This window comes from Octopus sinensis, linkage group LG24, assembly GCF_006345805.1.
Source record: "Octopus sinensis linkage group LG24, ASM634580v1, whole genome shotgun sequence".
Taxonomy (NCBI): Eukaryota; Metazoa; Mollusca; class Cephalopoda; order Octopoda; family Octopodidae; genus Octopus; species Octopus sinensis.
In genome coordinates this window covers 11,783,850-11,808,849 of record NC_043020.1, presented here as the reverse complement: position 1 = coordinate 11,808,849, position 25,000 = coordinate 11,783,850, and the positions used below count along the sequence as shown (strand labels likewise).

General features: G+C 39.6%; 1 protein-coding gene across 6 annotated transcripts in view; it reads left to right on the top strand.

The window, feature by feature from the left end:
• Positions 1-25,000, top strand: part of LOC115223907 (proton myo-inositol cotransporter) — a 112,412-nt gene that overhangs the window by 87,186 nt on the left and 226 nt on the right. For 5 of the 6 annotated variants that reach the window (XM_029794635.2, XM_036512690.1, XM_036512691.1 and 2 more), the window contains exons 2-9: positions 8,719-8,878; positions 12,052-12,263; positions 13,681-13,792; positions 16,226-16,389; positions 17,702-17,813; positions 18,959-19,203; positions 20,452-20,604; positions 23,915-25,000. The exon at positions 23,915-25,000 is cut by the window's right edge and continues 226 nt beyond it. In XM_029794635.2, the coding sequence (XP_029650495.2) occupies positions 8,719-8,878; positions 12,052-12,263; positions 13,681-13,792; positions 16,226-16,389; positions 17,702-17,813; positions 18,959-19,203; positions 20,452-20,604; positions 23,915-24,081 (1,325 nt within the window). In that variant the 3' untranslated portion in view covers positions 24,082-25,000. The remainder of the gene's footprint in view (positions 1-8,718; positions 8,879-12,051; positions 12,264-13,680; positions 13,793-16,225; positions 16,390-17,701; positions 17,814-18,958; positions 19,204-20,451; positions 20,605-23,914) is intronic. The other variant, XM_036512689.1, reaches the window with a different exon arrangement.

Below are 25,000 nucleotides of genomic sequence, written 5' to 3'. Positions count from 1 at the left end.
TATATATATATTATAGATACATATATATATATATATATATATATATATAGATACATATATATATATATATATATAGATCATATATATAATATATATATAGATACATATATATATATTATATATAGATACATATTATATATATATATATATAGATACATATATATATATATATATATATAGATACATATAATATATATATATATATATCTATATATAAGATACATATATATATATATATATATATATATATGATACATATATATATATATTATATATATATATCTAGATACATATATATATATATTATATATATATATATAACATTATTGTGATTGAAGAAATGGAGCTGAACGCAGATTGAACAGAAATCGTTTTATTTCATTCTACACGTGTTTCGAAAGGCACAAATTACCAAAATCCGATTGAATAATGGGACCATATTGTGTCTTTCTCAGGAAGAAAAAAGGAAATCCGTTAGAGAACAAAAACAGAACAGAGGCGGAGCAAAAACCAAATCGAACTATGCTCCTAAGAGCCCATGGCGAAACTGTTTATCAGTGTATGCTGAGAACCGGTGGCTGAAGAATTCTACAGGTCAGGCATCGGTCAATCATGTGGGTGAGGGTGTATAGATGTTCTTAGTGACCGAGAATAAAGTTCTGACTATTTAAGGAATATTGGATGTTTTATAAGGGGCGAGAAAAAATCTACTTAGAGACGTGTGTGTGTAAATACTGTTCTATATATGTGTGTGTTGGCGTAGGGGTAGAAAACACTTTTTGTGTACGTGTGTGCGTTGAATCGTTCGGCTGTCAGTGGCTACTGCCGTGATAACCGTTGGGTGGAGAAAGAAAAAAATATATATATATTATTTTTTATGTGTGTGTGTGTTCATCTGAGCCTGCCTGTCAAGGAAACCCCCCGCTGTGAAAAAACCAAGCCCCGTTTGTCTACAGGAGTAATTCCCCTTGCAGTGGATAATCGTAGATATCTTAAAGGCTATTCAGAATTTGTTACCAAGGGCTATGGTGCCGGTATTATTTAATATATATATATATATAGATACATATATATATATATATATATATATATATTATATATATATATATATATAATATAATATATATAGATACATATATTATATATATAGATACATATATATATATATATAGATACATATATATTATATATAGATACTATATATATATATATATATATCATATTATATATATATATATAATATATATAATATATATATATATATATATATATATCTTGTATCTATATATATATATATATATATATATATATATATATATATTATATATACACACACACATGGGGAGGCGCAATGGCCCAGTGGTTAAGGCAGCAGACTCGCAGTTTCGATTTCCAGAGCGGGCGTTGTGAGTGTTTATTGAGCGAAAACACCTAAAGCTCCACAAGGCTCCGGCAGGGGGTGGTGGTGATCCCTGCTGTACTCTTTCACCACAACTTTCTCTCACTCTTACTTCCTGTTTCTGTTGTACCTGTATTTCAAAGGGCCGGCCTTGTCACTCTCTGTGTCACGCTGAACATCCCCGAGAACTACATTAAGGGTACACGTGTCTGTGGAGTGCTCAGCTACTTACACGTTAATTTCACGAGCAGGCTGTTCCGTTGATCGGATCAACTGGAACCCTCGTCGTCGTAACTGACGGAGTGCTTCCTTATATATATACATGTACAGATTCATTAATAGCTGTAGTAGATACTTTTAGCTTGTGCAGTGAACCTGTACACAAGACCTACTTATATTAGGTGACCTGAGCCAGTGAAAGTTGTTTTAATTTGCTCACCACAAGACCTGTTGCAGATGTACAGCCCATGATCCCTTTAGCTTAACAAGCAATCATCTGTGTCCGATTTTGCCACTTTGACCCCACTGCCACCAACCACATCGAAAACCTCCACGCCACTACACCCTTATAAAAACAAGTTTTCTCAACTTTAAAATAGAAAACATAGCTGAGTGGCTGTGTGGTAGGTAGCTTGCTTACGAACCACATGGTTCTGGGTTCAGTCACACTGTGTGGCACCTTGGGCAAGTGTCTTCTACTATAGCCTTGGGCCGACCAAAGCCTTGTGAGTGGATTTGGTAGACGGAAACTGAATGAAGCCCGTCGTATATATGTATATATATATATATGTATGTGCATGTATGTTTGTGCGTCTGTGTTTGTCCCCCCAACATCGCTTGACAACCGATGCTGATGTGTTTACGTCCCCGTCACTTAGCGGTTCGGCAAAAGTGACCGATAGAATAAGTACTAGGCTTACAAAGAATAAGTCCTGGGGTCGATTTGCTCGACTAAAAGGTGGTGCTCCAGCATGGCCACAGTCAAATGACTGAAACAAGTAAAAGAGTGAGCAATCATCTGTGTCCGATTTTGCCACTGTGACCCCACTGCCACCAACCACATCAAAAACCTCCACCCCAGGATACCCTTATAAAAACAAGTTTTCTCAACTTTAAAATAGAAAGCAATCTTGGAAAATGACTTCACATAAGATTCAGTCGTTTATTTTTTTCGTGGTGATGTGTTACGAAGAATAAAATCAAAATTAAAAAAGATAAACATCAATGGAAATTGCAGCTGTGATACCAGTGCCGGTGGCACATAAGCGAACCATCCGAACGTGGCCGATGCCAGCGCCGCCCCGACGGGCCTCCGTGCCGGTGGCACGTAAAAAGCACCATCCGATCGTGGCCATTTATCAGCCTGGCCTGGCCTGGCCTCCGTGCCGGTGGCACCTAAAAAGCACGATCCGACCGTGTCCGTTTGCCAGCCTCCCCTGGCACGTAAAAAGCACCCACTACACTCATGGAGTGGTTGGCGTTAGGAAGGGCATCCAGCCGTAGAAACACTGCCAGATCAGACTGTAGCCTGGTGCAGCCTTCTGGCTTCCCAGACCCCAGTTGAACCGTCCAACCCATGCCAGCATGGAAAACGGATGCTAAACAATGATGATGATGATGATGATGATGATGAAAACAGGCCATTCGTCTCTGCCGTTGCTGTTGTTGTTCCTGGCTTCTCAGATATAAATATATAATCATGCAAATAAGCATGTAGCCTTGTGACCTCTATCTTTAATCTTCCAGTAAATGGTTTTGTTCATGGTTAGTCACTTTCGACATCATTATCGTTACTCACTTGTTCACCTCTCCTGGTCCTCCACAATGTCAATTGCTTTTGAGTTAGGGGGAGTAAGTACATGTCGTGGTAGGAGGGGCAAGTTCTACTTATACAGGCACTTGTACACACACACACACATATACATGCAAACCATACATCACACATGCATGCACAACATGCAGGCAGGCCCACCACATGCATACCACATACATACACATCATACATATACAACACACACATGCACACACACACACACACACACACACACACACACACACACACACACACATACATACATACACATCATACATACACAACACACACACACACACATACACACACAGTAGCCACTATCACTTACTCTATTTATAGCAAGCAAAAAGATCTCAAGGGACCTTTGATGGTTTCCACATGGCCTTTCCTATCTATGTGGTTTGCTGAATGTGTGGAGGCATCAACACATATACTCAGATGCTCCAGTATGGCCACAGTCTCAGGGGTTGTTACTAGTAACAGATTTCAGAGGAAATATCTATTGTTGTAAGGAAGGGCATCCAGCCATAGAAACACTGCCAGATCTGACTGGGCCTGACGAAGCCTTCCAGCTTCACAGACCCCAGTTGAACCGTCCAACCCATGCTAGCATGGAAAGCGGACGCTAAATGAGGATGATGATGATGTAACAGACATTTTGCTGTGTAAATGTCATCTAATTAGTGTAAAAAAATAGATGGTTAACTGTCCACTTTTCCAACTTTACATAGATCTTTGCCTTTTTTTAACATAGTGGGGTGTGATTTGAGGGAGATTTGGTTGCTATTTCTTGCAGGTCAAACAACGATGGAGAAGCTCCCATGTTGGCTCATGTAATTTTTGGTGCAGATTTGAATATTTTTAGCCAGAAGCATCAGTCCACACTGTAAAAGGGTTAGCATTTGAACGGGCATCCAGCTGTAAAAACCATACCAAAACTAACCTCACCTGTGCTGGTGCCACGTAAAAAAGCACTCAGCCCACTCTGCAGGGTGGTTGGTGCTAAGAAGGGCATCCAGCTCTAAAAACCATGCCATAACAGACACAGGAGGCTGGGGTAGTTTTCTGCCAAGCCAGCTCCTGTTAAACCATCCAACCCATACCAGTATGGAAGGTAGACAATGATGATAACATTATTTACATTTGACGGATATTTTGTCCTCATCTTGTTTGTTGTTAACACAGCATTTCAGCTGATATACTCTCCAAGCCTTCTTCAGGTGTCCTGGGGAAATTTCAAACCTGGGTTCTCATTCCTAAGGTATTTTTCGATGTTGTTGTTGTTGTTGTTGTTATTATTCTACTATAGCCTCGAGTCGACTAAAGCCTTGTGGAGTGTACGCAGCATGTGTACAACAGGAGTACTATGTGTAGCTTAAAGCCTGAGATTGAAAACCAGGGGCGAATTATGCCTACCTAAGCTACAAAAAAATAAAATATTTTGTATTTTATGCTTCATAATCAGAGTAACCTTCATGATTTTATTGACTTAGGTGCATATTTTACCACAAAAGGAAAATGATGCTATCAATCTATTTTATTCAAGGTAGGTGCTGTGTAGTTTGCCTAACTAGGCAGTACATCCCTGGGTTTAAATTAATATCTTCCAACAAAAGTTCATGTTATGTTCTAAACACCATCTTGATAATAATGATGAATTTATTTTACTAAATCCTTCATTATAGAAGTGGCTGTGTTGTAGGTTCCGGGTTCAGCCCCAATGCGTGGCACCTTGAGCAAGTGTCTTCTACTATAGCCTCGGGCCGACCAATGCTTTGTGAGTGGATTTAGTAGACAGAAACTGAAAGAAGCCCATTGTATATATGTATGTATATATATGTGTATATATATATATATATATATATATATATATATATATATGTATGTATGTGTGTGTGTGTATATATGTTTGTGTGTCTGTGTTTGTCCCCCCAACATCGCTTGACAACCGATGCCGGTGTGTTTACGTCCCCATAACTTAGCAGTTCGGCAAAAAGAGACCAATAGAATAAGTGCTAGGCTTACAAAGAATAAGTCCCGGGGTCGATTTGTTCGACTAAAGGCGGTGCTCCAGCATGGCCGCAGTCAAATGACTGAAACAAGCGAAAGAGTAAAAGAGTATTATTTTGAAAATTATTTGAAACAAAAGCAGTTTGCTTCAAAAGAAATATGGTAACAAAAGGGTTTAATAATGACCAAGTTATTTTAATAATTTCTACATTATTTTGAAAATAAACTGAAACAAATGCAGTGTATTTCAACAGAAATATGGTAAACAAAAGGGTTTTGTGACATAAAAATAATGATAATGAAATTATTGTATACAGTGCTCAGGTGCACCACAACTTGTCAGAAAGTGCATATAGAGTATATGCAGTAATGTACAAATGTCTGGGAAGCGAACAGTGTATGAGTCAGATACATGTTTGTGTGTGTGTATGGAGGGGAGAAAATCAGGTGTAGTGTTGGCGAATCTCAGAAAGCATGGAAGTTTTGAAGGATGCAGTGCTCCGACAACTAACAACTGATGCCGACATCTGGATGAGTATCTTTAACCAAGTGGAAGCATAGTTTAATTACTATTAGTACTGTCTCACTGCTGAAGACTGGGTACTTGGATTTCTTGGAGGTAATATCTATTGACTTCCCCCTAGACATTCCTGTACCCCGTGAGTAAACTTCATACTATCAACACAGATGTTTTATTTAGTTGTAATCTGAAGACACAAGAGGCAAAGAGACATCGGCTGTTCCAACCATCTCACAGTGAACATTATAAATCCTTAAATCCTTAAAAATGTTTTAGCCCAAAGGCCGCTGCCATGCTGGGGCATTATGTGGATCTTTTCGGTTTGAACGGCAGTTTTTTCTAGCAGTGTCATATGAAATTGTCACCCATAATTATGACCCTAGTATCGATCTATTGCATTTCAATCTGTTTTAGGGTTAGGGTTAGGGGTGGGAGGAAGGGTATTTTTTTTCTTCGGAAATGTAAATAAACTCAATCTGTTTCTTAAATGAGGGACATATTCATACGGCACAGAATGTTTTTTTTACCTCAATAGACGTCAGTGATTGGTTGAAATTGCAGAAATTGAAGAAAAAAAACAACAAATATCTTACAAACTATAGAATTTTCTCAATAAAGCCAAGAGAAAAAGATGTTTTATAAAGACATTCTACCAGTATACGAAGTTTAAAAGTGTTTAGTTACATGGAAATTACTTTAAAAAACTGCCGTTCAAACCGAAAAGATCCCGTTATGTCATCTTTTACACAGACGTTTGTGTTTCTCCGCCCATAAATTTAAAACAGAAATTCTCTGTCTCCACGGTGGTTGTGAATAATAGTAACATTATAGTTTGTTATGTAAAGATGTGTTTGAAGAAAGAGCATTGTTTTTTGAGAGCTGCATCTGTTAAGGATGGGACAGTAACTTGGCTGGTACACACACCTGTCTGTTGTGCGTATGTTGAAGTCCATTGTTTTGGTTTCTTTATTTCTCCCTTCTCAGGTGTTAAATTCGTTGTTCAGCCTCTTGGAAGAGGTCGCACAATGGTGAAGGCTGGTTGGTTGGTTGGTTGGTTGGCTGCTTAAATAATTTGTTAAGAAATAAGGTGTTTTCTTATTCTTGATATCATCCATTGTCAGAATAGGTATAGAAACTAACAAAACACCTTCCAGCTCTTAACCCTTTCGCTGCCAACCCGGCTGAAACCTTCTCTGGCTCAGTAGTACTCTCTTTTACTCCTTTACTTGTTTCAGTCATTTGACTGCGGCCATGCTGGATACCACCTTTAGTCGAGCAAATCGACCCCGGGACTTATTCTTTGTAAGCCCAGTACTTATTCTATCGGTCTCTTTTGCCAAACTGCTAAGTGATGGGGACGTAAACACACCAGCATCGGTTGTCAAGCGATGTTGGATGGGACAAACACAGACACACAAACATACACATACATATATATATATATACATATATACGACAGGCTTCTTTCAGTTTCCGTCTACCAAATCCACTCACAAGGCATTGGTCGGCCCGGGGCTATAGCAGAAGACATTTGCCCAAGATGCCACGCAGTGGGACTGAACCCGGAACCATGTGGTTGGTTAGCAAGCTACTTACCACACACAGCCACTCCAAATATCTTGTTTTCATAAGTTTTGAATAAAAATCTTCTACCAAACCTTAGTCACAATTTATATTCCTAACACTAGCTTAATAACAACTAAGTTATTTTACTAAATTTTTTGTTATATTTTAAATTAATTGAAAGAAACACAGAGCATCTCAAAATAAATACAGTAATGAAAGGGTTAAATTTCATCTCTCCTCCTCCTCCTCTCCCCCTTCCAATTCCCTAGCATTGAAATTCTATAGGATTCATATAGAACATTTCCCTAACCCTTTTAATGCTATTTTGTTATTATCTGATCTCATTAAGGAATCTACTAATTTATTGGTAACAGTACCTAGGGCCTTTTGAGCAAGATGGGCTACTCAACCCAAAGAAATTTCTGTCTGGGCCCTACCTTCATCAGTGATAAATGCCACATTTATCTTTGCCATATTTATCACTGAGGAAGGGAGGGTTCTTACGAACTAACCCTGAAATCAGTCCGATATGGTAATAATGGAATTTTTTAGAAATTTCTGTCGGCTTTTTTTCAAGTAGCGTGTGTATTGTGAAGAATTATATGGTTATGGACAATATGTTCAATTTCGGCATATTTGGCGTTAGAAATTTTTTTCGTTTGCCCTTATTTATAAGTTGTATATATATATATATATACAACGCCATGCTGGACCATTAGCTCCTACATGCATTTTTTTCTCTACTTGTTTCTCTCCTTGTTTCTTTTCTGTGTATCTTTCTGTCGAAGAGCGTAGGCTCGAAACGTAAAAGACTTGTTATATTTCTATTCCTGAGCGCCATACTAATACATTTGTTTGTTTGTACTCCACCTGCCTTCGTCTTTTGTTTATTTTCGTAAACCTTCCCGTTATATATATATATATATGTAGAGGCGCAATGGCCCAGTGGTTAGGCAGCGGACTCGCGGTCATAGGATCGCGGTTTCGATTCCCAGACCAGGCGTTGTGAGTGTTTATTGAGCGAAAACACCTAAAGCCCCATGAGGCTCCGGCAGGGGATGGTGGTGATCCCTGCTGTACTCTTTCACCACAACTTTCTCTCACTCTTACTTCCTGTTTCTGTTGTACCTGTATTTCAAAGGGCCGGCCTTGTCACTCTCTGTGTCACGCTGAATATCCCCAAGAACTACGTTAAGGGTACACGTGTCTGTGGAGTGCTCAGCTACTTACACGTTAATTTCACGAGCAGGCTGTTCCGTTGATTCGGATCAACCGGAACCCTCGTCGTCGTAACCGACGGAGTGCTTCCACATATATACATATATATATATATATATATATAATATATATATATATATATATATATATATATAATGATTTATTTATTTATATATTTATTTTTATTTCTAGGTTTCACTGGAGCCTCAACTGCGGTCTACATTGCTGAATGCGCACCAGTTAGAATGAGGGGTAAATTAATTGGACTCAGTCAACCTTTTCTGACCATAGGGATTTTATCTGCCACAATTTTTGCTGGTGTGTTCAGCTACGACACCATTAATGGCTGGAGGTAAGAAGAAATAAACTTTCCCCTTTATAACTTTGTGTGTGTGTGCGTGCGTACATGTATATGTGTGTGTCATCATCATCATCATCATCATCATCATCGTTTAACGTCCGTTTTCCGTGCTAGCATGGGTTGGACGGTTCGACCGGGGATCTGGGAAGCCAGAAGGCTGCACCAGGCTCCGGTCTTATCTGGCAGTGTTTTTACAGCTGGATGCCCTTCCTAATGCCAACCACTCCGTGAGTGTAGTGGGTGCTTTTTACGTGCCACCTGCACTGGTGCCAGGCAAGGCTGGCATTGGCCACAGTCGGATTGGTGCATTTTATGGAAGCCAGTCAAGGCGGCACTGGCTTCGGCTACGATTCGGATGGTGCTTTTTACGTGCCACCAACACGGAAGCCAGTTGAGGCGGCGCTTATGTTAACGTGCAGACAGGTAAGCCAGATTTGCAAACATACAGCCAGATAAATAAGCAAACAAGGACAACACACAAACATACAGACACTCATACAAATATACGTGTTTTTTTTTATTTATGTGCCCTTTCCAAGCCTAGTCAGGCTCATGGGCCCGGTTTCTGTGGTGTATGTGTTCCCCCCCAGCTGGACGGGACGCCAGTCCATCACAGCGTTACCCAAGAAACAGGAAGAAAGAGTGGGAGAAAGTTAGGGTGAAAGAGTACAACAAGAGGTCGTCACCACCCCCTGCCGGAGCATTGTGGAGCTTTTAGGTGTTTCCTGGTTTCTGTGGCGTATGTGTTCCCCCCAGCTGGATGGGACACCAGTCCATCACAGCGTTACCCAAGAAACAGGAAGAAAGAGTGGGGGAAAGTTGGGGTGAAAGAGTACAACAAGGGGTTGTCACCACCCCCTGCCGGAGCATCGTGCTGCTTTTAGGTGTTTCCTGGTTTCTGTGGCGTATGTGTTCCCCCCAGCTGGATGGGACGCCAGTCCATCACAGCGTTACCCAAGAAACAGGAATAAAGAGTGGGAGAAAGTTGGGGGTGAAAGAGTACAACAGGGGTCACCACTACACCCTGCCGGAGCATCGTGGAGCTTTTAGGTGTTTTCGCTCAAATAAACACACACAACGCCCGGTCTGGGAATCGAAACCGTGCTCCTCCGACCACGAGTCTGCTGCCCTAACCACTGGGCCATTGCGCCTCCACAACAAATATACATAAAGATAGATAAATAGGCATGCAAACATATTGATTGATTGACTGATAGTCAGACAGACAGATGAATAGGCATATAAACACAATTATCAATCGATTGATTGATGCATGGATGTGCAAGCGAAAAAAATTTCTAATGCCAAATATGCTGAAATTGGACATATTGTCCATAACCATACAGATGGAAGAGCATCCAGCCATAGAAAACCTGCCTCCATGAATTCCATCTGCAAATATGGAGAAGTGGATGATGGTGGTGCTGGTGATGATACAGAATTATTTGCAGTCAAACTCTTTTCTTTCTCCAGAGTGGGTAAAGATCCCCTTCGGTCATGAATGACCATGGGATTGCACCTAGCAAGTTCTTCTCTGAGGTACATGTCCAGGCAAGGTTGTTTATGGAAGACCAGCAGTCACCCATATATACCAGTCTCCCACCTCCATAACCCCTTCGGTCATGAATGACCATGGGATTGTACCTAGAAAGTTTCCCTCCAAAGTACAAGTCCAGGCAAGGTTGTTTATGGAAGACCAGCAGTCACCCATATATACCAGTCTCCCACCTCCATAACCCCTTCGGTCATGAATGACCATGGGATTGTACCTAGAAAGTTTCCCTCCAAAGTACAAGTCCAGGCAAGGTTGTTTATGGAAGACCAGCAGTCACCCATATATACCAGTCTCCCACCTCCATAACTCCTTCGGTCGTGAATGACCATGGGATTGCACCTAGAAAGTTCTTCTCTGAGGTACATGTCCAGGCAAGGTTGTTTATGGAAGACCAGCAGTCGCCCATGCATACCAGCCTTCCCTCTCCACGCCACTGATGTTATCCAAGGGAAAGGCAAAGGGGGCCGATACAGCTTGGCACCAGTGACGTTGCAACTCATTTCTACAGCTGAGTGAACTGGAGCAACATAAAATGAAGTGTCTCGCTCAACAACACACCACAAATCCAGTCTGGGAATCGAACTCACTATTTCATGATTGTGAGTCCAATGCCCTAACCATTGAGTCATGCACCTTCACTTCTGTCTACATATGAGTCAGCATATAAGACTGCTTCCTTCACACAAATGGTGCTTGTTAAACTAAATTATGGTCTTGGAAAAGTACCTGAGTATAGCAGGTAATCAGCCGTAATTTTCCTTGAAGTAATTGGCACTCCATCAGTTATGATGACAAGGGTACCAGTTGATTTGATAAATGGAACAGCCGGTTCATGAAATTAACATGCAAGTGGCTGAGGACTCCACAGACACACATAGCCTTAACATTGTTTTCAAGGAGATTCGGTGTGACACAGAATGTCACAAGGCTGGCCCTTCGAATTACAGGTACAATTCATTTTTACCAGCTGAGTGGAGTGGATCAAGGTGAAATAAAGGGCCTTGCTCAGGTACACAAGTTGAGGTAGGATTTACACACCAACCTCGTAAAACCCTCACCAGCAGCAACTGCCCAAACAGACTCATGGATTGGAGGGTTGTCACCTGGGTGGTGCAAAGGGGTCATCTGCCAGGAGTAGGGAATCACCAATAAATGTTGTGCGCAGCAGTACTTCATTACAGCATAAGCCCCCATACAGTACAGTAGTGGAGGTGCCAGTGCGTTGGCTGGGTCATGCCCTCCGTCGTTAACCAGGAGAATTCATCTATGAAGCAATTGCCCCAGCTCCCCTTCAGGGTTGGCAAAAGCGATGTGGTGGACAACGAAAAACCTGGCTGATGACAGTCGAGGCTGATCTGGAACCCAACCTAGGCCCCCAAATCTACGGCATTCGCTGCTGGAATAAGGAGTGGCTGGAGATCACGCGGTCGTTAGCCTCAAATCGCCAAGCCTGGTTGGCGTTTGTGAGAGATGCAGCGTTGAGGATGAATGAAGCCAGCTCAACCCACCCCGGGTGGATGCTGTCTCAAGACAAGACAAGAAGTGTGGTGATGGTGTGTATTTACTTATATTTATATTTTATTTTCTCTTTTAACTTTCCATTGGTCAGGTATATGTGGGCTTTCCAAGGAATATGGTCTGTGATCCAATTCACCGGATTACTCTTCATGCCAGAATCTCCAAGATGGTTGATACAGAAATCTCAGTTCGGTGAAGGTAAAATAGCTTTGGCCAAACTACGTCATGGCTCCAACGTTGAAGAAGAATTTAACGAAATCAAGAAAAATTGTGAAGAAGACATGAAAAATAGTGAAAATTTAGGTGAGATTTTGTTGATTTTTTTTTTCTGTTTTCTTTTCTGAGATTTCTCAGGATTTAACCCTTTCGTTACTGTATTTATTTTGAGATGCTCTGTGTTTATTTCAATTAATTTTAAATATAACAAAGAATTTAGTAAATAACTTAGTTATCATTAAGCTAGTGTTAGGAATATAAATTGTGACTAAGGTTTGGTGGAAGATTTTAATTCAGAACTTTTGAAAACAAGACATTTGTACTACAGGGCCAGAGGTGGTTTCAGGTGGGTTGGTATCAAAAGGGTTAAGACAGGAAGAACTAGCAGTGGCCCAAGGTGTCTTGATACTTATGTATCATTCATTTTTACATTTGTTTTAACACTTTTGTTACCATATTTCTGTTTAGAGACTCTGTGTTTCTTTCAATTAATTTTAAATGTAACAAAGAATTTAGTTAAATAACTTGGTTATCATTCAGCTTGTGTTAGGAACATAAATTGTGACTAAGGTTTGGTGGAAGATTTTAGTTCAAAACTCATGAAAACAAGACATTTGTACTACAGAGTCAGAGTGGGCTTCAGCTGGGTTGGTAACGAAAGGGTTAAGATTGAGGTTTCCTTTTCATAAAACATTGAAAGGTAAAGTGGCATTTGGTTTCAGGAGCCAACCAGAGATGTTAAATAGAAAAAAAAATCTATTTAGTCTAAATAGTCTCCTATCGTGACCATCTCCTCTCCCTACCTTTTTTTTGTTTTTGTTTTTCCTTACTTTTGATTTCATTTGAAAAATGGGGTTGTGCCCAAAACTGGCAAAATCAAATTTTGTTCAACAAAGGGACCCTATTAGATATTGGTTTCAAATTTTGGCACAGGGCCAGCAATTTCAGGGGAGGGTGTAAGTCAGTTATGCTGACCCCTTTACACAATTGGTACTTATTTTATCAGTGGAGGTGCAATGGCCCAGTGGTTAGGGTAGCGGACTCGCAGTTGGAGGATCGCGGTTTCAATTCCCAGACCGGGCATTGTGAGTGTTTATTGAGCGAAAAACACCTAAAGCTCCACGAGGCTCCGGCAGGGGATGGTGATGAACCCTGCTGTACTCTTTCACCACAACTTTCTCTCGCTCTTTCTTCCTGTTTCTCTTGTACCTGTATTTCAAAGGGCCAGCCTTGTCACATTCTGTGTGTCACGCTGAATCTCCTCGAGAACTACGTGTCTGTGGAGTGCTCAGCCACTTGCACGTTAATATCACAAGCAGGCTGTTCCGTTGATCGTATCAGCTGGGACCCTCATCGTCGCAACCAACGGAGTGCTCCTATACTTATTTTATCAACCCCCAAAAATTAGGTGATTCTTCATACACAAGGGTTCCTTGCACACTTTAAAATACAGTAATTGGGTTTTTTAAATTTAATTTTCCTCTTTTTTTTTATCTCTTAACAGGATCATTCCAAACCTTTGTGAAGATGATGCAGACCCAACCAGTCAGGCGAGCTTTATTAGTTGGTTGTGGTATTCAACTGTTCGCTCAGTTTTCTGGGGCCAATACCATTATGTAAGTAACATAGCTTAAACTACACTCTTTACTCTTTTACTTGTTTCAGTCATGTGACTGAGGCCATGCTGGAGCACCGCCTTTAGTCGAGCAAATTGACCCCAGGACTTATTCTTTGTAAGCCTAGTACTTACTTTATCGGTCTCTTTTGCCGAACTGCTAAGTTACAGGGACGTAAACATACCACCATCGGTTGTCAAGCGATGTTGGCGGGGGGACAAACACAGACACACAAATATATACACACACATACATACATATATCACGTGACCGACCAGACCATCAGATGTTGCTACACATCGCTGGTCACAATGCGCTTCACATTGTTTTGGCCTTCAGTGACGCCACCCCGCTGGCTAAGCGAGCAGGCCACATACTTACATATATATGATAGGCTTCTTTCAGTTTCCGTCTACCAAATCCACTCACAAGGCTTTGGTCGGCCCGAGGCTATAGTAGAAGACACTTGCCCAAGGTGCAACGCAGTGGGAATGAACCTGGAACCATGTGGTTGGTAAGCAAGCTACTTACCACACAACCACTTCTGCACCTACATTGTATATCATTTTTTTTTTGTTATTGTCTTTGGTGAGTAAGTGTTATTTCCTATTTGGTTCTACCTAAAAATCGAAGGAAATAAATACTATTCCCTGCAAACTTTGTGACCTTCACATCAGTGTTTGGAACTTACCTATTTTCCATTTTTTACCTGTGAACTTCTTTGATTCCTTTTTGACTCAGGTGGACCCTCCTAACCACTCAATATTAAAAGAAAATCCTATTATATTTTTATAATCAAATATTACTAGCAGTATCACACGGCATTTAGAATTGGAATTTTTGAAAAGTAAAAATTTTATATTATGTAGTTTGTTATTCTCTTTAAGTGAACATTTTTTCTGGTTGAAATACACCAAAAAATGGCGACACAGCAGTCAAAAAATCATTAAAAATAGGGATTTTCTTAGAAAAAAAGCACCTTTTTGATGTAAATAAATTTTGGTGTTAACATGGTTCGATTTGAATTTTTTCTTCAATGGAATGAAGAGCAAGCCTTCTTCTATCATACTCTCAATTTTGGTCAACTTGCGCCACAGGGTCTTAGAGGAGATAGTGTTAGTTGAAGGCTACCAAACCTGCATACACAGACAACTTCAGCTTTATGTATATATAGATTAGAAAATTCTGTAAAAATAATTATTAAAATATTTTATGCATTGTTGAAGTATAACCAATTTATTGCAGATAATTTTTGAGAACAAAATCTTATTTGGACCCCCAAGGGCCATATGGAACCTGGTTCAGAACTTTTGGTATAGAAATTCTAACCTAGCTTTAGCATAAATGAAAAAATAATAATGAAATTATTGTATACAGTGCTCAGGTGCACCACAACTTGTCAGAAAGTGCGTATAGAGTATATGCAGTAATGTACAAATGTCTGGAAAGCGAACAATGTATGAGTCAGATACATGCTTGTGTGTGTATGGAGGAGAGAAAATCAGGTGTAGTGTTGGCAAATCTCAGGAAGCATGGAAGTTTTGAAGGATGCAGTGCTCCGACAACTAACAACTGATGCCGGCAGTTTGTTCCATGCTTCAGCAACTCTCAGCGTGAAAAAATGTTTCCGAAAGTCATGGGAGCTGTGCTGTTTTCTGACTTTGTAAATATGTCCATGGGTGTTAGACGGGTGGAGTTTGAAAAGGTGCTCAGAGTTATTGTTTGTAAGATGGTTAATAATTTTATGGGTGTCTGCCAAGTCAGCTGCCAGACGTCAGAGTTTCAATGTGTCCATGCCCAGGGAAGTAAGGCGTTCATAATATGGCAAATGCCTGATGGAGGGTATTCTCTTGGTTGTCAGATACATGCTTGCGTGTGTATGGAGGGGAGAAAATCAGGTGTAGTGTTGGCGAATCTCAGAAAGCATGGAAGTCTTGAAGGATGCAGTGCTCCGACAACTAACAACTGATGCCGGCAGTTTGTTCCATGCTTCAGCAACTCTCAGCGTGAAAAAATGTTTCCTAAAGTCATGGGAGCTGTGCTGTTTTCTGACTTTGTAAATATGTCCATGGGTGTTAGACGGGTGGAGTTTGAAAAGGTGCTCAGAGTTATTGTTTGTAAGATGGTTAATAATTTTATGGGTGTCTGCCAAGTCAGCTGCCAGACGTCGGAGTTTCAATGTGTCCATGCCCAGGGAAGTAAGATGATGATGATGATACACACTTACACACAAATGGGCTTCCACACAGTTTCCATATAACAAATTCTACTGTAAATGGAGCTCTGCTGTTTTCTGACTTTGTAAACATGTCCACGGGTGTTAGATGGGTGGAGTTTGAAAAGGTGCTCAGAGTTATTGTTTGTAAGATGGTTGATAATTTTATGGGTGTCATGCTACTACCATTTCAATATTTCTTTCTTTGCTACTTTTAGTTATTACAGTGGAATCATTATTAAAATGGCCGGAGTAGGAGATGTGAGCACTGCTATCTGGAACTCTGTTATCATCAACTGTATTAACCTGTTGTTTGCTATTATTGGAGTGTGGCTTGTTGATTTGGTTGGTCGACGGAAGTTAGCCATATCTGGACTAATTGGTACGTGTCCCATTCGTTTTATCTTCTACTTGTTTCAGTTGTTACACTACAGCCAAGCTGAATGCGTAGGAGTGGCTGTGTGGTAAGTAGCTTGTTTACGAACCACATGGTTCCGGGTTCAGTCCCACTGCGTGGCACCTTGGGCAAGTGTCTTCTACTATAGCCTTGGGCCGACCAAAGCCTTGTGAGTGGATTTGGTAGACGGAAACTGAAAGAAGCCCATCGTATATATGTATATATATATGTATGTGTGTGTGTATATGTTTGTGTGTCTGTGTTTGTCCCCCACCAAACATCGCTTGACAAGCGATGCTGGTGTGTTTACGTCACCGTAACTTAGCAGTTCAGCAAAAAAGACCAATAGAGTAAGTACTAGGCTTACAAAGAATAAGTCCTGGGGTCGATCTGCTCGACTAAAAGTGGTGCTCCAGCATGGCCACAGTCAAATGACTGAAACAAGTAAAGAGAGAGACTTAGTACTTGTAGTACAATAAGCCTGGCACTTATTCTATCGGACCCTTTTGCCAAACTGCTAAGTTACAGGGACGTAGACACACCACCACTGGTTGTCAAGCAGTGGGTGGGTGGAAAAATGCACACACATGGATATGTATATATATATACATATCTACAATAGGCTTCTTTCAGTTTCCATTTACCAAATCGACTCACAAAGCTTTGGACAGCCCGAAGCTAGTATAGAAGACACCTGCCCATGGTGCCACACAGTGGTACTTGAACCCGAGATCTTGTGGTTGGAAGCAAGCTTCTTACCACACAGCCACACCTGCACCTATGTTTATTGAATTGATTTTTATTCATCATCATCATCATTTTACATCCATTTCCCATGCTGGGTATGGATTGGTCAGTTTAATATGATCCAGTGAGCTGCAAAGCTGTATCAAGTTACGATGTCATCTTTGCCACAAGGCTTCTACTGCTGGATGCCCTTCCTTACAACAATCATTTTACATGTACTGGCTGTTTATGTTTGCAGTTGTTGTTGTTGTACTTTTAGCCTCTTTTTTTGGTTTTTAAAAAAAAAATTTTTTTTATATTTTTAAAAAAATTTTATTATTTAATATTTTAATATTAATATTTTAATTTTAATATTTTAATTTTAATATTTAATAAAATTTTAATATTTTAAATTTAATAAATTTTAAAATTTAATATTAAAATTTTAATATTTTATATTAAAATTTTAATATTTAATAAAATTTTAATATTTTATATTAAAATTTTTTAATATATATTTTTGCTTTTTTAAGATATTTTTTTGCTTATGTTTTTGTCTCTTCTTCCCCAGGTCTTGCGTTCAGTACCTGCTGTTTAGCTACAACCTTTCTGATGGCCATAAAGCACACACCTGCCGTCACATACAACTCAGGGCAATATAACAGCTCATGTATGACACACAGGTAATTACTGATTTCAAATTTTTGCTTAAAAAAAGTAATTGCTAGATCTTGAATCATCATCATCATCATCATCATTATCATCGTTTAGCGTCCGCTTTCCATGCTGGCATGGGTTGGACAGTTCAACTGGGGTCTGGGAAGCCAGAAGGCTGCACCAGGCCTAGTCTGGTCTAGCAATGTTTCTACAGCTGGATGCCCTTCCTAACACCAACCACTCCATGAGTGTAGTGGGTGCTTTTTACGTGCCACCGGAACAGGTGCCAGGCGAGGCTGGCAAACGGCCACGATCAGATGGTGCTTTTTACATGCCACCGGCATGGAGGCCAGGCGAGGCTGGCAACGGCCATGATCAGATTGTGCATTTTACGTGCCACTGGCTCGGAGGCCAGGCGAGGCCGGCAACGGCCACGATCGGATGGTGCTTTTTACATGCCACTGGCACGGAGGCCAGGTGAGGCTGGCAATGGCCACGATCGGATGGTGCTTTTTACATGCCATTGGCACAGAGGCAGTCGGGGCAGCACTGGCAATGGCCACGTTCGGATGGTTCTCTTATGTGCCACCGGCACTGGAATCACACTAGTGTTTAAAACATATAAATCTAAAGATATTTTTTTTTAAATCCTCACTTAAACTCTTTACTCTTTTTTACTCTTTTACTTGTTTCAGTCATTTGACTGCGGCCATGCTGGAGCACCGCCTTTTAGTCGAGCAAATCGACCCCGGGACTTATTCTTTGTAAGCCCAGTACTTATTCTATCGGTCTCTTTTGCTGAACCGCTAAGTGACAGGGACATAATCACACCAACATCGGTTGTCATGCAATGCTAGGGGGACAAACACAGACACACAAACATATACACACACATACATACATATATACGACAAGCTTCTTTCAGTTTCCATCTACCAAATCCACTCACAAGGCATTGGTCGGCCCAAGGCTATAGCAGAAGACACTTGCTCAAGGTGCCACGCGGTGGGACTGAACCCGGAACCATGTGGTTCGTAAGCAAGCTACTTACCACACAGCCACTCCTGCGCCTAAACATTCATTTCGTTATAACAATATGTAACTGAATGCTGTCCACGTTTAATTATATCATACCTAATTATGTATTTGTTCATTTACTTTCTAATTACAGCTTATGCAGTGACTGTGTACATGATCCAAATTGTGGCTTCTGCTATAGTTCCAATGAAAATAACATGAACGCCACATGTCTACCATCAGATCCCAAACTCTGGCAAACATCTGCAGTTGGGGCATGTAATTCCACAACGGCGATGCAAACAGCATCTCTAAAATGGGTCATAGATTATTGTCCTGTCTCATTCTCCTGGGTGGCTGTGGTTGGATTGGCTTTTTTCCTTGTCTTCTATGCACCAAGTAAGTAGTCCTTGTATTTTCTCATTATTTTATTTATTTTTTATTACCCCTTCCCCTTTTTTTTTCTTAGTCTTGATGTGTCTCAGATTTTTTCTTATTTTTATCACTTAGTTGTCGAGGGAAGTACTGTCTTCATGACACTTCAGGTTAATAATAGTAATGAAATTATTGTATACAGTGCTCAGGTGCACCACAACTTGTCAGAAAGTGCATATAAAGTACATGCAGTAATGTAGAAATGTCTGGAAAGCGAACAATGCATGAGTCAGATACATGCTTGCGTGTGTATGGAGGGGAGGAAATCAGGTGTAGTGTTGGCGAATCTCAGAAAGCATGGAAGTTTTGAAGGATGCAGTGCTCCAACAACTAACAACTGATGCCAGCTGTTTGTTCCATGCTTCAGCAACTCTCAGCGTGAAAAAATGTTTCCGAAAGTCATGGGAGCTGTGCTGTTTTCTGACTTTGTAAATCTAAGAAATTCTGCAACAACAAAAAAAAATGTCATGTTACGCTTCATCTCTGACAATCATAAATATAAATATGTGTGTGTGTGTGTGTGTATATATATATATATATGCCTGACAAAAATATGATGATCCTGACTGGTATGTCTTTGATTATGGATCTGTTTATGGTTAAACCACAATAGCTAGCATCAAAGACAGCAACTGTCTTTTCACTACTCATGCCTATTGATGCCGATGGGTGCGCTAAACCACAACTACTACCAAATACCCTATTGTCTCTACACTACACAATCTCTTGTGCAACTTTGTGACTTCTTCTTCTTCGTTATGCCTTTAGCCCTCCAACGCGGAGTATAGGCCACTTATAGTTGAATTCCATGTCGCATAATTTTTCGCTTCTGTACTAATACTCTGCCATGAATGTCCCCCTCATTCTAGTTCCTTCTGTGTTGATTTACACCACGAGTTCATAGGCCTACCCTTCTTTCTATATCCAACCGGTTTCCACTTTAAATCACTTTTCACTACATTTGGTGTGTCTTTTCTAATTGTGCTACCAATCCACTTCCACTTTTTCTTAAATATTTGCTCCCTAATCGAAACTTGGTTTGTCCTTTGCCATAGCTCCATATTCCTTATGTGTTTGGGCCATCTAGTTTTAAGTATACTATGCAAGCATCTGTTGATGAATGATTGTATTTGCTTATTTGACTTAACTGTTGTTCGCCAGTTAACTGTTGTGACTTCACCTAACTTAAATTTTTTGTTTTCTTTCCTACAGCAATGGGACCCTTACCATGGACCATTAATGCTGAGATTTATCCATTATGGGCCCGTAGCACAGGAAATGGTTTAGCAGCTGCCACCTGCTGGTTGTGCAATCTAATTAATTCTGTATCATTTTTATCCCTCAGTGAAGCCATCAACAGCTATGGTAAGTCTATATCAATCAAACCACTTTATTCATTACACTTTATGCATTACTCAGTATGTTACTATTTAGGGAGGTGAAGGCAGCGTAGTGAGCTGGCAGAATCATAAGCACTCTGGGCAAAATGCTCAGCAGCATTTTGTCCATCTTTATGTTCTGAGGAATAGATTTCATCAACTCCAAAAAGATGAATGGTAAAATCACCCTCAGTGGGATTTGAACTCAGAGTGTAAAGAAGGACAAAACGCTAAGTAAGCATTTTGTCTGGTGTTTTTTCTTTTTTTTTTGTCGTTCTTTTACTTGTTTCAGTCATTTGACTGCGGCCATGCTGGAGCACCGCCTTTAGTCGAGCAACTCGACCCCGGGACTTATTCTTTGTAAGCTCAGTACTTATTCTATCGGTCTCTTTTGCCGAACCGCTAAGTGACGGGGACGTAAACACACCAGCTTCGGTTGTCAAGCAATGCTAGGGGGACAAACACAGACACACAAACACACACGCACACACACATATATATATATACATATATACGACGGGCTTCTTTCAGTTTCCGTCTACCAAATCCACTCACAAGGCTTTGGTCGGCCCGAGACTATAGAAGAAGTCACTTGCCCAAGGTGCCACGCAGTGGGACTGAACCCGGAACCATGTAGTTGGTAAGCAAGCTACTTACCACACAGCCACTCCTATGATTCTGCCAGCTTGCTGCCTATTTGAGAAGAATAGATGATTTTAGTAACTGAGCCTTTTTCTAATCAACCAGATGGTCCCTTTTTATTAGCGTAGTTTGGTGCCTCTTGAAAAGTAGTCAGTCTACTTTGTAAGGGGGTTAGGGCTAGGAAGGGCATCCTACCATAAAAACCTTGCTGAAAAGCCTAGTACAGATTTCTGCTTTACTATTTCCTGTCAAACCGTCCAACCCATGCCAGCATGGAAAATGGACTTTAAATAATGTAGATAATCTTCTTGGCACTCCTTCGGTTACGACGATGAGGGTTCCAGCTGATCCGATCAACGGAACAGCCTGCTCGTGAAATTAACGTGCAAGTGGCTGAGCACTCCACAGACACGTGTACCCTTAACGTAGTTCTCAGGGAGATTCAGCATGATACAGAGTGTGACAAGGCTGGCCCTTTTTCGAAATACAGGTACAACAGAAACAGAAAGAAAGAGTGAGGGAAAGTTGTGATGAAAGAGTACAGCAGGGTTTGCCACAGTACCCTGCCAGGGCCTCATGGGGCTTTAGGTGTTTTCGCTCAATAAACACTCACAACAGCCGGTCTGGGAATCGAAACCACGATCCTACAACCGCGAGTCCGCTGCCCTAACCACTGGGCCATTGCGCCTCCACTAATGTTGATAATAATGATGTTGTTATTGATCATGATCATGATCATGACGATGACGGTGACAACGGCCGGTCTGGGAATCGAAACCACGATCCTACAACCGCGAGTCCGCTGCCCTTACCGCTGGGCCATTGCGCCTCCACTAATGTTGATAATAACGATGTTGTTATTGATCATGACAATGACGGTGACAACCATGACAACGACGACAATTCTGTCATGTTAATGTGTCAGATGTCATTGACCGTCTTCAACCTTGGTCTGTGTCATGTTTTGTCAAAATGACATCAAGGCTGGCTCAGCACACCAACCTACATGTATCAGATATCATGTATTTTTAAACAGTTCAAAATCTTTTTATTCTTCTTGGTTAAAGAAAATATGTCAGTCAGTGTTTATAAGCAGTTCTGTTTGTTTTAGTCTGTTATAGTTTAAAGTAGGTGGCCAAGGGGGTGGGAAGAAACTGGCCTCAGGGGATGTGAAACAATTTTTGGAATTTTTGTCTGTGTATGTGTGGAGGGTTGTATAAGTATAGCATATGTTAAGAACACATACACGTGTGTGTTTATGTGTTTATATATATATAGGACACTATGATAGATCGTTAGCTACTACATGCATTTTTTCTCTCCTTGTTTTTTTCTGTGTATCTTTCTGTCAAAGAGCATAGGCTCGAAACGTAAAAGACTTTTTCTATTCCTGAGCGCTATACCAATACATTCATTTGTTTGTACCCCACCTGCCTTCGTCTTTTGTTTATTTTCGTAAACTTTCCTTTATATATATATATATAATATATATATATATATATACATATATATATATATATATATATATATATATCATTTTAAATTTAAAATGAGGGTGGGAATATTAGATGTTAATTTAATTAACATCAATTTCACACCAGTGGTCTAGCATATGAAAAAACTGAACGTTCAGTAAAATTGTATTATATATATATATATATATATATATATATATATATATATATATATATATATATATATATATATATATATATATAAATATATGCATATATATACATATATGTACATACCTACATGTATATGTACATATACATGCATATATGGGTACAGGACATCAAAAAAACGTTGAACACAATGAGAAACGAAAACATAGAAACGAACTTTTTTTCAAAAAACAAAAGAAAACAAACAGAGAAACGAGACATACAACATAAAGAATATTCCCCTTCTTCAGTTGTCCCTGTTTCATCTACTCCGCATTCCGAAGGCAAATATATATATATATATCCATCTATTATTAGTTTTGTTTTGTGTTTTTTTAGCTGAATGACACTATCAGGCTTGTCAAAATAGTGATGGGAAAAATCACTGAGTAAATGCACAAGACTGTATTCTGGTCGATGTAGAAAAACAGAATTGTTTGGAAAATATTTCAATTAAAACCTTGAGAGTAACAATTCTTATTTGGGATCTTTTCGGTTTGACTGGCAGTTTTTTAACATAATTTCTAGGTAACTAAACACTTTTAAACTTCGTATACTGGTACAATTTGTTTATAAAACATCTTTTTCTCTTGGCTTTATTGAGAAAATTCTATAGTTTGTAAGATATTTGTTGTTTTTTTTCTTCAATTTCTGCGATTTCAACTAATTACTAACGTCTATTGAGGTAAAAAAAACATTCTGTGCCGTATGAATATGTCCCTCGTTTAAGAAACAGATTGGGTTTATTTACATTTGTGAAGAAAAAAGATACCCTCCCCCCCCCTAACCCTAAAAGAGATTGAAATGCAATAGATCGATACTAGGGTCATAATTATGGGTGACAATTTCATATGACACCGCTAGGAAAAAACTACCGTTCAAACTGAAAAGATCCCATATTTGTTGTGTGTTGTGTGTGTGTGTGTGTGTTTCATGTTTGTCTGTTTTCAATCTCTTGTACACATTTTTATTTTTGTCTACCTTTTCCAGGTGTGTTTTATCTGCTGAGCTTCATGGCGGTCTCCGGAGCATTGTTTTGTTACTTTCTCTTACCTGAAACGAAAGGAAAATCACTTGAAGCAATTGAAATTCTATTTATGAAAGACAGAAAGAAGCTAGGCAATGACGAACAGCAGGATTTAAACGATCAATATTGATTTCTCTGTCATTTTATTTTTAGCCATCACCCATCTGTCTAACCATCTGCCCATCTATCTTTCTTATCCACCTACCCATCTACCTATCTATTTTAGCCATCTGCTTGTGCACCAATCTACAGATGTGTCAATTTATACAATTATCTCGTTAGCTGGTTCATTGCTTGTACAAGCTAATTATGTCCTATCCACTCCAATCTGCTATCCTCTTAATTGTATTACCTACCTCACTTGATCAGATCTCCATTCACATTTTTTATCACCTTCGTCCGATATCAATCAATCTCCACTCCCATCATCTGTCAGTTTATTTCAACATACGTCAGTCTCCACAGTTATCCTCTATCATCTTAGTTCAACCTCAATCAATATCGGTCCATTTCGGTTTTTTTCCAAATTATCATTTGTTTTAATCGTTATCCTGCTTCTCACAACAGAATTATTTGCAAGAAAGAATTTGTTTTTTTTTTTCACAAATAATATTAAAAAAATGAAAAAGTGGGGAAATACTAAAATACCTTATTTTTCTTTTCTCTGTTCCTGCTGTCAATAATTTTGCCCTTTGTCCTTCTTAAGAGGATAAAATATCTACAAGTTACAGTCATTTGAGTCTATCCAACGAACTTCCCCTCTTCCTTTGTCCAAAATATGGTAACTTCTGCCAATGTCAGAGATAATTTTTTCTCCCAATCTTTCGAGGAATTTCAAATGAGAATCCCGGAAATGTTTTTGTTTTTTCGTTTTTTTTTTGTCTTTTTTTGTTGTTGTTAAATTGTATGTTTTAAGTTTCCTGAGAAAAGTTTTCGCAAATTTTTTTCCGGGGAGTGATGCTTCAAAATAATTATAAATAAATAGCTAATTACTTATAGTAATTAACTTTAAGAACATTTCATTTGTTTTCGAGTCATTGAGAATTGGG